Genomic DNA, 16,137 nt, shown 5'->3' with positions numbered 1-16,137 from the left:
GACGACGCTTGGCCAATTGTGCGCCGCCCTATGGTACTCCCAATCACGGCCGGTTGTGATACAGCCTGGAATTGAACCAAGGTCTGTAGTGACGCCTCTAGCACTGAGACCGCTGCGCCACTCGGGAGCTACAACACTTAATTGTAAGTGCGGCGACGTTGCGAAGTTGTGCGGCGACGTTGCGAAGTTGCGGCGATGTCGGAAGAGCCATTCCTGCTGTCTCCCTTAATGGTCGATTATTCTGTCACGTCGCTATGAAGGGTCGGGAGACAGGCGCAGGAATGCGTAATAGTTTTTTAAATTTAGCCCAAATTACGACGTGCCGTGTAAAGGCACGGGGACAAGACCAAACAAACACGTAACAAAACACAGGGTAGAAACCCAAGACAAAAGAGCGAGGAGTACCTTGAATAAATAACACACGCGCACAATGAGTAACCCACGGGACAAGACCCGTAATCATCTGCGCAATCCACAATGGCACAAAAGCCAAAACACAGCACAGGTACTCACACGCACCAACGGATATAGTAACAATAATTGACAGCACCATGGTGAACAAAGGGCACATGTAAACAAATACAATCACTGGGAATAGGGGCCAGGTGTGCGTAATGAAAGTTCTGAAGGGATCCGTGACACACCAGACATGCCACCAGGGGTCTATTTACACAGTCTCCAGGTCCAGAACAAATTCAAGAAAGTGTACAATATTATACAGAGCCATGAATGCATGGAACTCACTTCCATCTTATATAGTGCAAGTGAACAGCAAATCTGGTTTAAATTTTTTTTTACAAAAAAAATAAAACAGAAATATTTCATTCCATAAGTATTCAGACTCTTAACTCAGTATTTTGTTGAAGCACCTTTGGCAGCGATTACAGCTTTGAGTTTTCTTGGGTATGACGCTACAAGCTTGGCACACCTGTATTTGAGGAGTTTCTCCCTCTCCCATTCTCATCTGCAGATCCTCTCAAGCTCTGTCAGATTGGATGGGGAGCGTCGCTGCACAGTCATTTTAAGGTCTCTCCAGAGATGTTCGATCAGGTTCAAGTCCGGGCTCTGGTTGGGCCACTCAAGTACATTCAGAGACTTGTCCTGAAGCCACACCTGTGTTGTCTTGGCTGTGTGCTTAGGGTCGTTGTTCTGTTAGAAGGTGAACCTTCGCTCCAGTCTGAGGTCCTGAGCGCTCTGGAGCAGGTTTTCATCAAGGATCTCTCTGTACTTTGCTCTATTAATCTTTTCCTCGACCCTGATTGTTGACTAGTCTCCCAGTCCCTGCTGCTGAAAAACCTCCCCACAGTATGATGCTGCCACCACCATGCTTCACCGTAGGGATGGGACCAGGTTTCCTCCAAACGTGACGCTTGGAATTCAGGCCAAATCTTGGTTTTATCAGACCAGAGAATCTTGTTTCTCATGGTCTGAGAGTCCTTTAGGTGCCTTTTTGGCAAACTCCAAGCGGGCTGCCGTGCCTTTTACTGAGGAGTGGCTTCTGTCTGGCCACTCTAACATAAAGGTCTGATTGGTGGAATGCTGCAGAGATTGTTGTCCTTATGGAAGGTTATCCCATCTCCACAGAGGAACTCTGAACCTCTGTCAGAGTGACCATCTGGTTCTTGGTCACTGACCAAGGCCCTTCTCCCACAATTACCCAGTTTGGCCAGGCAGCCAGCTCTAGGAAGTCTTGGTGGTTCCAAACTTCTTCCATTTAAGAATGATGGAGGCCACTGGAGGTTTATAAACACAAACAGACCCCACAAAGCCCCTGTACAGCAATACAATTAGACCCAACCAAATTACGAGAAAGCAAAATGATAAATATTTTTGACAGAATCAACCAAAGAACTGAGATAATTGGAATGTTATAAGGCCCCAAATAGCAAGTGCACAGTGGCAGAATACCTGACCACCGTGACTGACCAAAAATGAAGAAAATCCTTGACAATATACAGTCTCAATGAGCATAGCCTTGCTATTGCGAGAGGCCGCCATAGGCAGACCTGGTTCATCGAGAGAAGACAGGCTATGTGTCCGCTGCCCTTAAAATGAGGTGGAAACTGAGCTGCACTTCCTAACCTCCTGCCACATGATGACCACATTAGAGATACAGTGACAACGACCCATCTTCAATGCTCTTACTGAGGGAAGGCCAAGATCTCGCGATACATGGCCCCCATTCTTCCATTTTCTAATAATTGCGCCAACAGTTGTTGCCTTCTCACCAAGCTGCTTGCCTATTGTCCTGTAGCCCATCCCAGCCTTGTGCAGGTCTACAATTTTATCCCTGATGTCCTTACACAGCTCTCTGGTCTTGGCCATTGTGGAGAGGTTGGAGTCTGTTTGATTGAATGTGTGGACAGGTGTCTTTTATATAGGTAACGAGTTCAAACAGGTGCAGTTAATACAGGTAATGAGTGGAGAACAGGAGGGCTTCTTAAAGAAAAACTAACAGGTCTGTGAGAGCCGGAATTCTTACTGGTTGGTAGGTGATCAAATACTTATGTCATGCAATAAAATGCAAATTAATTACTTAAAAATCATACAATGTGATTTTCTGGATTTTTGTTTTAGATTCTGTCTCTCACAGTTGAAGTGTACCTATGATAAAAATTACAGACCTCTACATGCTTTGTAAGTAGGAAAACCTGCAAAATCGGCAGTGTATCAAATACTTGTTCTCCCCACTGTACGTATTTCCCACAGATCACACAGACCCACAAAACAAATCAAACATCGATAAACTCCCATATCTGTTAGGTGAAATACCGCAGTGTGCGATCACAGCAGTAAGATTTGTGGCTCGTTGCCATGAGAAAAGGACAACCAGTGGAGCACAAACTACATTGTAAATACCACCAATATTTACCTGTTTATTTATCTTTCCCTACTATTCATACTACAACTATTTGCACATTGCTAAAATAACACCTGAAATGTCTTTATCTTTTTTAAACCTTTTTGAGTGCAATACTTCCCGTTAAATTCTAATCGTTTTATGTTGATGTTGTTTTGTGTCTTCTCACTCTCTTTGGTAATGTAAACACGTTTCCCATGCCAATAAAGCCCCTAGGAATATGAGAGAGAGAGAGAGAGAGAGAGAGAGAGAGAGAGAGAGAGAGAGAGAGAGAGAGAGAGAGAGAGAGAGAGAGAGAGAGAGAGAGAGAGAGAGAGAGAGAGAGAGAGAGAGAGAGAGAGAGAGAGAGAGAGAGAGAGAGAGAGAGAGAGAGAGAGAGAGAGAGAGAGAGAGAGGTTTCGAGGGAGGAAGCAGAGATAAAATCGAGAGGGGGAAGAGAGCAGGATGGAAGGAAAGTCTAGAGAGAGAGGAATAGATAGAGATATCAAAGGGAAGGAGAAAGAGAGAACATAAAGGGAAAAGGGGAGGGAGTTAGAGATAAAGGGGCAGAGAGAGTTAGAGCAGGAGATGAGGGAGAGAGACTAAACTTGTAGTCTGCTCTCTGGGAGGGAGCTAGTCAATGTTCGAGTAAAGAACCAAGATGACCCCTCACCTCCTCACCTAACTCTCAGTAAATACATCAAAGCATCTGCAGCACTCACTTCTGTCATCATGAAATGCTTTGAGAGACTAGTCAAGGATCATATCACCTCTACCTTACCTAACAGCCCAGACTCACTTCAATTTGCCTACTGCCCCAATAGATCCACAGACGATGCAATCGCCATCGCACTGCACACTGCCCTATCCCATCTGGACAAGAGGAATGCCAATGTAAGAATGCTGTTCATTGACTATAGCTCAGCATTCAACACCATAGTACCCTCCAAGCTCATCATTAAGATCGAGGCCCTGGGTCTGAATCCCGCCCTGTGCAACTGGGTCCTGGGCTTCCTGACGGGCCGCCCCCAGGTGGTGAAGGTAGGAAACAACACCTCCACTTCGCTGATCCTCAACACTGGGGCCCCACAAGGGTGTGTGCTCTGCCCCCTCCTGTACTCCCTGTTTACCCATGACTGGCGTGGCCATGCACGCCTCCAACTCAATCATCAAGTTTGCAGACGACACAACAGTAGTAGGCCTGATTACCAACAATGACGAGACAGCCTACAGGGAGGAGGTGAGGGCCCTGGGAGTGTGGTGCCAGGAAAATAACCTCTCACTCAACGTCAACAAAACTAAGGAGCTGATCGTGGACTTCAGGAAACAGCAAGAGCACCCCCCTATCCACATCGATGGGACTGCAGTGGAGAAGGTGGAAAGCTTCAAGTTCCTCGGTGTACACATCACTGACAAACTTAAATGGTTCACCCACACAGACAGTGTGGTGAAGAAGGCGCAACAGCACCTCTTCAACCTCAGGAGGCTGAAGGAATTTGGCTTGGCACCTAAAACCCTCACAAACTTTTATAGATGCACAATGGAGAACATCCTGTCGGGCTGTATCACCGTCTGGTATGACAACTGCACTGCCCGCAACCGCAGGGTTCTCCAGAGGGTGGTGTGGTCTGCCCAACGCATCACCGGGGGCAAACTACCTGCCCTCCAGGACACATACACCACACGATCTCACAGGAAGGCCAAAAAGATCATCAACGACAACAACCAACCGAGCCACTGCCTGTTCACCTCGCTATCATCCAGAAGGCGAGGTCAGTACAGGTGCATCAAAGCTGGAACCGAGAGACTGAAAAACAGCTTCTATCTCAAGGCTATCCGACTGTTAAATAGCCATCACTAGCACATTAGAGGCTGCTGCCTTATATACTGTACAAAGTCTTGAAATCACTGGCCACTTTAATGGAACACTTTAATAATGACTAATATTTTATGTATATACTGTATTCTATTCTACTGTATCTTAGTCTATGCCGCTCTGACATTGCTCGACCAAATATTTATATATTCTTAATTCCATTCCTTTACTTAGATTTGTGTGTTTTGTTGTGAAATTGTTAGATATTACTTGTTAGATATTACTGCACTGTTGGAGCTAGAAACACAAGCATTTCGCTACACCCGCAATAACATCTGCTAAACACGTGTATGTGACCAATAAAGTTTGATTTGATGGGTGACTATTATTACTTCCTTCTTTCCATCACAGATGAGTCATTCAAAAGAACCTGCAACTAACATAACTGTTTGCCGATCCCAAGTTGGAAACACTGCTGAACACATCGCACTTCAATTCCAGATGCTGAATGCTGGATTGTGGAATTCAGTTGGAATTCTGAGGGGGTGATATCCCGGTGGGTGAGACGTTGAGATGTTGTCTGCACCGTGAAATAAACCCACAGTGTTTGTGTGTGTGAAGCCTTTTTATTTCCCTCAGGGAATGGCTCTGGAACAGAAAGCCTGGTGTTCCAACAAGAAAATAGAAACTCTGACCCTTTGACTCACTGTTGACGTTTCATTCGCATGTCTGCAGCCAATACAAGCACCCGGCACAGCCCTGGTCATGCAGAACGTTGCCGCAACGTTAGGGGGATGTTGGGGCAACGCTGGGGGGGATGTTGGGAAAAAGTTGTTTGTTTTCCACGACATCGTAACTGCGCTGAGGGAATGTGGTGCTTTTCTAGGGCTTAATGCTCGCACCAGCTGTGCCCTGACCACAACCTGACAACAACATAACATAAGCACCAGGCCCCTTCAGAGCTGACAACACACAAAACAACCTGACACGAGCTCACAGCTGACACATAACATTACCCAAACATTCCAGCGATGCTTTAGCAACGTTGTCAATTGTCTCAATGGGCAAACTCTAAAGGGAAGAAGACAGTTGCTTGTTGGCTGGGTTGACTCCCTTCATGCTTTCAGTTAAACCCAAGTGAGAACAGCAACTGTTTTCAAAAACGGACTTCGGTGATGATAGCTGATATCGGTACACAGATAGTTTTTCGACCAGTACTACTCCTCCCATGGGTGTGCCCTGATTCAGCTGTTAGGAAAGGCTTGGAAGACACATACAGAGACAAAAGCTTCATAGTCATTTAACTAGCATGTATCTTGTACTCCAGATGCAATCATCCTCATTTTCCTCTCCGTAACACAAAGATTTGTCGTCAAATGTATGTCCTCTTATAAGCACAATTACAAAAACCTGTTCTTTGTTCAGTATGACAGTTGTGTTTCCATAAAGTTGTTGACTAGGAGAAGTAAACACAGTAGTTCAATTCTAATGAGAGCTATTTGGGCCTGTATCTGAGAAGCAGGCTCATGTCCAACTGTCAATCAAACTATTCAAGGCTGATATCTCTCTGCTCGTTAAATCTCTCTCCAGTGTAAAAGGACATGTTAGAAATGGACACTTGGGTGAGCACTAGTTATTTCTCTCCCTCTCCTACTCAATCTCTCTCTTCCTTCTGTCTCTCTCTCTCTTTCTCCTGCTCTCTCTCTCTCCTTCTCTGGCTCTCTCTATTTCTCTGCCCACTCCTCTCTTTCTCCGTCCCTCCCTCCCTTTTCCCTCTCTCTCTTTCTCTCAGTCCCTCCATCTGTGTCCACAATGAAAACAGCCTCTTTCCCAGCAGTCTTTGCCAGAAAGGAGGGATGTTGGCAGACGAGTGTTACTGGAGACGTGGGGAGAAGATGGACAGTTTGGCCCAGGGACATTAGGGTCAGTAAGAACCAACCGTCTTCTGCATGTTTACACTGTTCCCTCACTGTAACAGACATTGTATAAGACTACTATTTAAATTAGTACTACTACCTATATCATTAACTAACATATACAATCCATCCAATGACACAATCCATTTTCCATGTCATATAATCCTGTTCCTTAACGCCAGCACCTGAATGTGTGTATAATATATAGAACACCTAAAGCCCATATCCTGTTGCTGAGAAGGCATCAGTAAGCCAACAGTGATGTTAGATGGGACTGGATGGATCTGGTCTCCTGAATGTCCTCTATATATCCTGGTTCAGGAGGACAGAGAAGCATGAGCGGGGGGATTTTCGCAAAAGGTGCTCCCTGGCAACTAGCGTCACTTTCCAGTCTTATAGATGAGACCCACATAAACGCACCCAAACGCAGATACATAGACGAGCGCACACACAGACCCAACCCTACCCCCCCACACACATACACACAGACACAAACTCACACACAAATCAGGGAAACAGAATTTAAACTTTTTAAAGGCCTTATTTTTCACTGGTTTATCCTAGTAACAGGCAGAACAGTGGCCTAGCCAAACCCCTCCTCCCCTCTTCCTCCTCCCTCTCTCCTCCCATCCCCCCTCCCTGGAGTGGCCAAAGCAGAGGCAGATGTTTCCTCTCCCACCTTCCCTTCCCTCACTGCAGAAACATAGGGCTTCCCTCACTTGCGCACACACACTCACACACACACACACACACACACTCACACACACACACTCATACACACCAATCACACAAATATACATGTATACACTGACACACACAGTCACATAAACACGAGAACACATATATACATGCAAGCATTCACACACACACACACACACACACACACACACACACACACACACACACACACACACACACACACACACACACACACACACACACACACACACACACACACACACACACATATACACACAAACACACACACAGGTAGAGCATGGTTGCTCTCACACTCCTTAAAAGGCATACTACTGGGCTGGGGCCATCATAAAGCTCTCCAGCACTCACTAAATAACACAACACCATTGAGATACGCAGACACAGGTACAGATACAGTACAGGAATCAGCCAGTGTGTGTGTCATATGGGCGTGTGTGTATTAATCGGTGTTGGATGACCTTGTGGTGCAGTGGGACTCATGAAGATCATCTTTCATGTGTCAGTGTGTTTTGGAACAGGACATTGCAGTCATCAGTGTGTCCATGATGTTTCTATATCAGAAGACATAGCCCCAGCTCTCGTTCATCAGGTGATGAGGATAACCCTTTCTACGTTAAATTGGAGGAGGAGGGAGATGGTACGGCGGTTAGTTACCTGTGCAACCGAAGTAGGTACGTGTACAACGTTTTCCCTTTTGACTTTCTATAATATTGTTACATATTTAGTTAGTGGACAGGATGATTGCTTGAAAATAGATTGTCTTGTTATTCAAATTACTCTGCTAATCCCCTGACTTCTCCCTCTTTTGTGTGCGCGTGCGTATGCGTGTGTGTGTGTGTATACTGTACATATGTGCGCGTGAGATCAGTTCCATGGCGAGAGGGCCATCAATGACGTGATGTCACGTCAACCTGACACGTGACCTAGGGTTAGCGATAGCGGCTGCGGCCCCTTGAGATATGGGCTTGGGGAGTGAGCTCATTTCCTCCATGGCTGCCAGCATTAACAGGACCGCCACTGAGTCCACCAACCCTCAAGAGAAAGGGTCAGGGGCCAGGGTTACACACACACACAATGTTAATGTACATTACTGACCCCCTGATCACACCGTCTCAGTCACCACTGCTCTTATGCCTCAGTGTGGGGGCCTTTGGGCTGTATTTATAGGCAGATGCTCTGTCTGTCTGTCTGTGTGTGTGTGTGTGTGTGTGTGTGTGTGTGTGTGTGTGTGTGTGTGTGTGTGTGTGTGTGTGTGTGTGTGTGTGTGTGTGTGTGGATTGGATTGGGGTTCGCAAGAGTGGGAGACATAGGGATGAAAGAGAGAGAGGGATGAGATAGGGATGAGAAAGGGATGAGAGAGAGAGAGAGACAGAGGTGGGGGGGGGGGGGGGAATGATGAGGCTAAGGTGAAGAGGTGTTGAAAAATGGAAAAGTCATGTGGAGCATTTTCTCCAGCAGCCACAAACAGGGTATAGGGATATTGGTGTGTGTCCTACCTGTCTAAGGCAGTGCTGGTAGCCATACTCCTAGCGAAGCCCTTTAGTCCCAACTGTCTGAAGTAGGGGATACAGGAGAGGTTGGCCGCCATAACAGCCAAGGAGTCTGAAGGGTTCACAAAGAAACCATTCTCACCCAGGATCATATACCGGTCCTGCAATACATACACTCATCAACCATACAGCAATACATGAAGAAATAATCAATGCATAACCAATAAATACCTAATCTAATCCTCCACTAATTAAAGTATGTTAAAGATAAACATTTGCTGTTACTCTAACTGGCATTCCCATCCCTACCAGTTGATACACGGTTGTTTTAATTGCATCTCTCCCAATCAAATCAAATGTATGGGACACACTCCTTCCTACTAAGATGCAGCACTGTAAGCACTGGGAGAGGGCTCCAATGGAACACAAAAGAGTGACATAATTCTCCTGACGCTCGGCCCGGTAATTGAGTTAGGCTAATGTGCGTGAGCGTGGCGCTGGTGCAAATTACTACGTGAGATGTTGTGGGAAAAAAAGAGATGTCTGTCACAGATATTAGCTGGTCCCATTGCCTAACATCCTGCTATTGACAAGGAAATAAATGCAGACAAAAACAAACAAAGGCAATTCCAAGTTCCCATTAGATAGCAGACCTGGGTCCACATAGGTCAAGTTCTTGTTTTTTTCTCAAATACTTTAAACATTCTTGATTTGGCTTGCTGCTATGGAACCAATGGAATAGTCCCAAAAGTGTAAACACCACCCATTTAAGAAGAATCAAACATGCTCATCAAACGTCCTTATCAGCTCCACTGAAAGTGTATTGTAGTACTTTGTATATTATACAGTGCCTTCAGAAAGTATTCATGGGTTGTATTCATGGGTTGGCGCCCCCCCCTTGGTTTGTGCTGTGGTGGAGATCTTTGTGGGCTATACTCGGCCTTGTCTCAGGATTGTAAGTTGGTGGTTGAAGATATCCCTCTAGTGGTGCGGGGGCTGTGCTTTGGCAAAGTGGGTGGGGTTATATCCTTCTTGTTTGGCCCTGTCCGGGGGTATCATCGGATGGGGCCACAGTGTCTCCTGACCCCTCCTGTCTCAGCCTCCAGTATTTATGCTGCAGTAGTTTATGTGTCGGGGGGCTAGGGTCAGTTGGTTATATCTGGAGTACTTCTCCTGTCTTATCCAGTGTCCTGTGTGAATTTAAGTATGCTCTCTCTAATTCTCTCCTTCTCTCTTTCTTTCTCTCTCTCGGAGAACCTGAGCCCTAGGACCATACGTCAGGACTACCGGGCATGATGACTCCTTGCTGTCCCCAGTCCACCTGGCCTTGCTGCTATTCCAGTTTCAACTGTTCTGCCTGCGGTTATGGAACCCCTACCTGTCCCAGACCTGCTGTTTTCAACTCTTAATGATCGACTATGAAAAGCCAACTGACATTTATTCCTGATTATTATTTGACCATGCTTGTCACTTATGAACATTTTGAACATCTTGGCCATGTTCTGTTATAATCTCCACCCGGCACAGCCAGAAGAGGACTGGCCACCCCTCATAGCCTGGTTCCTCTCTAGGTTTCTTCCTAGGTTTTGGCCTTTCTAGGGAGTTTTTCCTAGCCACCGTGCTTCTACACCTGCATTGCTTGCTGTTTGGGGTTTTAGGCTGGGTTTCTGTACAGCACTTCGAGATATTAGCTGATGTACGAAGGGCTATATAAAATAAACTTGATTTGATTTGATTTGATATTCATAACACTTGACATATTCCACACTTTATTGTGTTACAGCCTGAAATCAAAATGGAATAAATTGATTTTTCTCTCACCTATCTACAAACAGTACCCCATAATGACGAAGTGAAAACATGTTTTTAGAATTTTTTGCAAATGTATAGAAATGTATATAATCGCTTTGTGGCAGTGATTACAGCTCTGAGTCTTTCTGGGTAAGTCTCTAAAAGCTTTCCACACATTATTCAAGCTCTGTCAAATTGGTTGTTGATCAGTACTAGACAACCATTTTCAGGTCGCCATAGATTTTCAAGCAGATTTAAATCAAAACTGTAACTCGGCCACTCAGCAACTCCAGTGTAGATTTAGCCTTGTGTTTTAGGTTATTGTTCTGCTGAAAGGTGAATTAATCTCAGAGTGTCTGGTGGAAAGCAGACAGAACCAGGTTTTCCTCAAGGATTTTGGCTTTGCTTAGCTCCATTCCGTTCATTTTTTTAATCCTGAAAAACTCCCCAGTCCTTAACAATTACAAGCATACCCATAACATGATGCAGCCACCACTATGCTTGAAAATATGGAGAGTGGTACTCAGTAATGTGTTGTATTGGATTTGTATTCAGGACAAAAATGTAATTGCTTTGATACATTTTTTACAGTATTACTTTAGTGCCTTATTGAAATCAGGATGCATGTTTTATTCTGTACAAGCGTCCTTCTTTTCACGCTATCAGTTAGGTTAGTATTGTTGAGTAACTACAATGTTGTTGATCCATCCTCAGTTTTCTATCACAGCCATTAAACTCTGTAACTGTTTTAAAGTTTCCATGGTGAAATCCCTGAGTGGTTTCCCTCCTCCCCGTCAACTGAGTTAGGAAGGACGCCTGTATCTTTGTAGCGGCTGAGTGTATTGATATACCATCCACAGTATAATGAATAACTTCACCATGCTCAAAGGGTTATTCAATGTCTGCTTTTTTTATTTTTACCCATCTACCAATATGTGCCCTTTGCGAGGCATTGGAAAACCTCCATGGTCTTTGTGGTTGAATTTGTGTTTAAAATTCAGTGCTCGACTGAGGGACCTTGAAGATAATTGTATGTGTGGGGTACATAGATGAGGTAGTCATTCAAAAATCATGTTAAACACTGTTTTGCACACAGAGTGAGTCCATGCAACTTATTATGTGAGTTGTTAAGCAGATTTTTTAGCGTTGCCATAACAAAGGGGTTGAATACTTATTGACTGAGGACATTTCAGCTTTCATTAATTAATTTGTAAAAATTTCAAAAAAACATAATTCCACTTTGACATTATGGTGTTATAGTGTGTGTATGTAACTGATGTGAAATGGCTAGCTAGTTAGTGGGGTGCGCGCTAATAGTGTTTCAATCGGTGACATCACTCGCTCTGAGACCTTGAAGTAGTTGTTCCCCTTGCTATGCAAGGGCCGCGGCTTTTGTGGAGCGATGGGTAACGATGCTTCGAGGGTGGCTGTTGTCGATGTGTGCAGAGGGTCCTTGGTTAGAGCCCAGGTAGGGGTGAGGAGAGGGATGGAAGCTATACTGTTAAATGTAGGCCAGTGAAAAAAAAAAATCTACATTTAATTCATTTTTATTTCCGGCTTTAACAAAGTATTCAAAGTCGAGTTCTGCAGTGGGGTCACCAAAATAAAAATAAAAATAACAGTTAAGAGTACAGATTATTGTATGGGACATATTACAAACGTTTTTAAGAAAGATACAATTCGATTTAGTTAATGTATTTATTGGTTTCTTTTCATTTTGATAAGAGATGAAAATGCAATGAATTTAAGGTTATTTGTTGATGTAAAAGTCTAAATGTAATTATTTTAAGATTGTGTCATTCGATTTTGGGCGGGGTGGGGTCGCAAGAAATTGTTGTGGGGAAAAAATGGGGTCCCCTCTGAGTTTGAATACCACTGCTGTAACACAAAAAAATGTGGAAAAAGTCAAGTGAATACTATACTTGGTGAAGGCAGTGTTCCTCTCCTCCTCAGCTGTCTTACCCCGTCTGCATCGAAAGCAGCTCCGAAACCAATGTCTCCGCCCTTCATGGCATCAACCAATGGGGCTGCGTATGTGAGGTTGGGCTCTGGAGGCCGGCCCCCAAAGTCCTCCATGGGGACACAGTTGACAGCAGCGTTGGCAGGAGCCCCCAGCTCATCACACATGATACGGCGCACGTAGAGACCCATCACTGACAATAGAGTACAATATAATAGAAAATAATACAATGGAATATAATACAATACAACACAATACAATAGAACACAATACAATATAATCACTGGTAAGCACCTGATACAATACTGTAACTACTTTGGTCTTCATTATTATTGTCTTACCTCCGTTCATGGCGTCTATGCGTATCTTCAGCTGTTCAGGTCCTGTCAGAAGGCTCTTGATGGCGTTGAAGTCAAAGATGGTTCTCAGCAGGTTGAGGTACAACTCCACTGAGTCCACTATCTCAACTAACAACACACAGAAGAGGAGGGCAGTGGCTCAGAGTCTAGTCTGTATCTGTCTATCCATCCAATAGCATGTACTTGTATGCAAGAACAGAGTGTATGTGTGGTGAGACTGTGTATGCCTGGCGTGTGAGTGTGTGAATGTACAGTGCATTCGGAAAGTATTCAGACCCCTTCACTTCTTCGTCATTTGTTACGTTACAGCCTTATTCTCAAATGTATTTAAAAAAAAAAATTGGAAGTGGTTTGAAACCACCAAGACTCTTCCTAGAGCTGGCCGCCCGGCCAAACTGAGCAATCGGGGAAGAAGGGCATTGGTCAGGTTGGTGACCAAGAACCCGATAGTCATTCTGACAAAGCTCCAGAGTTCCTCTGTGGAGATGAGAGAACCTTCCAGAAGGACATCCATCTCTGCAGCACTCCACCAATCAGGCCTTTATGTTAGAGTGGCCAGACGGAAGCCACTCCTCAGTAAAAGGCACATGACAGCACACTTGGAGTTTGCCAAAAGGCACCTAAAGACTCTCAGACCATGAGAAACTAAATATTCTGGTATGATGAAACCAAGTTTGAACTCTTTGGCCTGAATGCCAAGCGTCACATCTGGAGGAAACCTGGCACCATCCCTACAGTGTAGCATGGTGGTGGAAGCATCATGTTGTTGGGATGTTTTTCAGCGGCAGGGACTGGGAGACTAGTCAGGATCGAGGGGAAAGATGAACGGAGCAAAGTACAGAGAGATCCTTGATGAAAACTTGCTTCAGAGTGCTCAGGACCTCAGACTGGGGGGCAAAGGTTCACATTCCAATAGGACAACGACCCTAAGCACACAGCCAAGATAACGCAGGAGTGGCTTCAGGACAAGTCTCTGAATGTCCTTGAGTGGCCCAGCCAGAGCATGGACTTGAACCCGATCAAACATCTCTGGAGAGACCTGAAAATAGCTGTGCAGCGACGCTCCCCATCCAACCTTACAGAGCTTGAGAGGATCTGCAGAGAAGAATGGGAGAAACTCCCCAAACAGGTGTGCCAAGCTTGTAGCATCATACCCAAGAAGACTTGAGGCTGTAATCGCTTCCAAAGGTGTTTCAACAAAGTACTGAGTAAAGGGTCTTTTTTAATGTTTTTTTTCTGTCATTATGGGGTATAGTGTGTAGATTGATGAGGGGAAAAAACGATTTAATACATTTTTGGTTAAGGAAGTAACGTAACAAAATGTGGAAAAAGTTAAGGGGTCTGAATACTTTTCGAATGCACTGTATATGTGTTTGCAGTGTGTCTGTGTCTACTCTGTGTGTGTGTCTGCTCTGTGTATGCTGCTCTGTGTAGGGGCGTAGGAGCCCCCCCCCCCCCCCCCCCATGTTAGAAGCAGGTAACATGCCCCCCCCCACACACACACAATTATTCATAGAGAAAAAATCGGAACTCTCAGCTTACTGAGTTACAAAGGTAGAATACACCAGGTGCAATTTCAAAATGTGGTTGTGCATCAGCAGTTCTTATCTTGTTATGTCAGTCACTGAGTCACTCAATTAGCCATGTCAGCTCAAAAAAAATGCATGTCTAGCCAGCTATCTAAACTTGTAGTAATCATGGTTGAATTACTGACCGGGGGGGCCCCATTGATTTTGTTAGTCACTCTCACTCAGATATTATATTAAAAACTGAAAACATTTCTCTCCAGGAAATTGCAAGACATTTGTCTCATGGGGCGGAGTAGAAATAACCACCAACTAAATTTCATTTAGGGCCCCCAAACGCTAGGGGCGACTCTGACTGCATGTGTGGGTATGGATGTGTGTAATCAGACCTGATAGCCACTGCAGCCCCTCGTGATGAGTTCTGATTTTTTGAAGCCCCGACCCCCATCAAAGTTTCCCATCCTTGGTCTACAGCAGGGGCATTCAACTCTTACCCTACGAACCTGCTGGTTTTCTGTTCTTCCTGATAATTAATTACACCCACCTGGTGTCCCAGGTCTAAATCTGTCCCTGATTAGAGGGGAGCAATGAAAAAAAAGGATTGGAACTGGCTTCGCGGTCCAGAGTTGAGTCTGAGGGGTCTTGGGCAGCGTTTCCCAAACTCGGTTCTAGGGAACCCAAGGGTTGCACGTTTTAGTTTTTGCCCTAACACTACACAGCGTATTCAAATTACCAAAGCTTGTTGATTAGTTGATTATTTGAATCAGCTGGGTAGTGCTAGGGCAAAAGCCAAAACGTACACTCTTTGGGGTCGCATGGGCCGAGTTAGGGAAACCCTGGTCTAGAGGGTGTATTGCATGTGTTAACTTAATTCAGGAGTGCGGCAACGATGATGATACCCACAGACAGACAGATAGGCAGAGAGGGAGAGCAGGTAAGATAGTGAGAAGGGCCTCTCCAAGCTCATAGAGTTCATAGACTGATGATCTGTCATAGTGTGAATCAATCGGAATGATCATATATGGTCTCTGATGAAACGATAGCAGCTTAAGTCTAGAGGGTGTATTGCATGTGTTAACTTCATGCATGAGAGAGGCAGCCATGATGATATAAAAAAATATATATATATAATTTTGCCGAGTGGAGATTCATTAATTTCAGTTTGACCTTTCATGCATACCTTTTTTATTTATTAAAAAGTTTTTAACACAGTATAATAACTGTATTATAAGTTGACAATATTACAATAAGTTTCAACCCATACTGTATGTAAAGCAGCAGTTGTAACAACCCATACTGTATGTAGAGCAGCAGTTGTAACAACCCATAATGTATGTAGAGCAGCAGTTGTAACAACCTGACATAGTGGAAGACAGAAAAATACTAGGAAATGAATCATACAGTAGCAGAGAAAGAGTACAAAATGGTTGTGTAATTGAATATATGCACATTAACGGTCACACTGGTATTCAGTACAGTACGAATGGCCACGGCCCTCAAGACTGATTGGACTGTATCAGAGTAAATGCCCCTCTACAAGGGCCCCCTTAGCCTTGTACATTTGACCATTTGTAAGTTCATATTTTTCTGTATCCTTTTTTCAAGTCACTAGAAATTAGCATTTAAAACCAATTTTTTCAACAACAAAAAATCCCACGTAGCAAAATAGTTCCCCCCCAATGTCATTGTCGCTTCAACGCCCCTGGCTCTGTGTGTGTCT

General features: G+C 44.5%; 1 protein-coding gene across 1 annotated transcript in view; it reads right to left on the bottom strand.

Annotated features, from left to right (window-relative positions):
- Window positions 1–16,137, bottom strand: part of LOC120044366 (phosphoglucomutase-like protein 5) — a 40,783-nt gene that overhangs the window by 17,873 nt on the left and 6,773 nt on the right. Inside the window, exons 4-6 of the mRNA XM_038988994.1 lie at window positions 12,874–12,999; window positions 12,535–12,725; window positions 8,788–8,942 (exon numbers count right to left, since the gene is read on the bottom strand). Of these exons, the coding sequence (XP_038844922.1) occupies window positions 8,788–8,942; window positions 12,535–12,725; window positions 12,874–12,999 (472 nt within the window). The remainder of the gene's footprint in view (window positions 1–8,787; window positions 8,943–12,534; window positions 12,726–12,873; window positions 13,000–16,137) is intronic.

The sequence above is a fragment of the Salvelinus namaycush genome, chromosome 1, assembly GCF_016432855.1.
Source record: "Salvelinus namaycush isolate Seneca chromosome 1, SaNama_1.0, whole genome shotgun sequence".
In the NCBI taxonomy this organism is placed as follows: Eukaryota; Metazoa; Chordata; class Actinopteri; order Salmoniformes; family Salmonidae; genus Salvelinus; species Salvelinus namaycush.
This window is presented reverse-complemented; position numbering and strand designations above follow the sequence as displayed.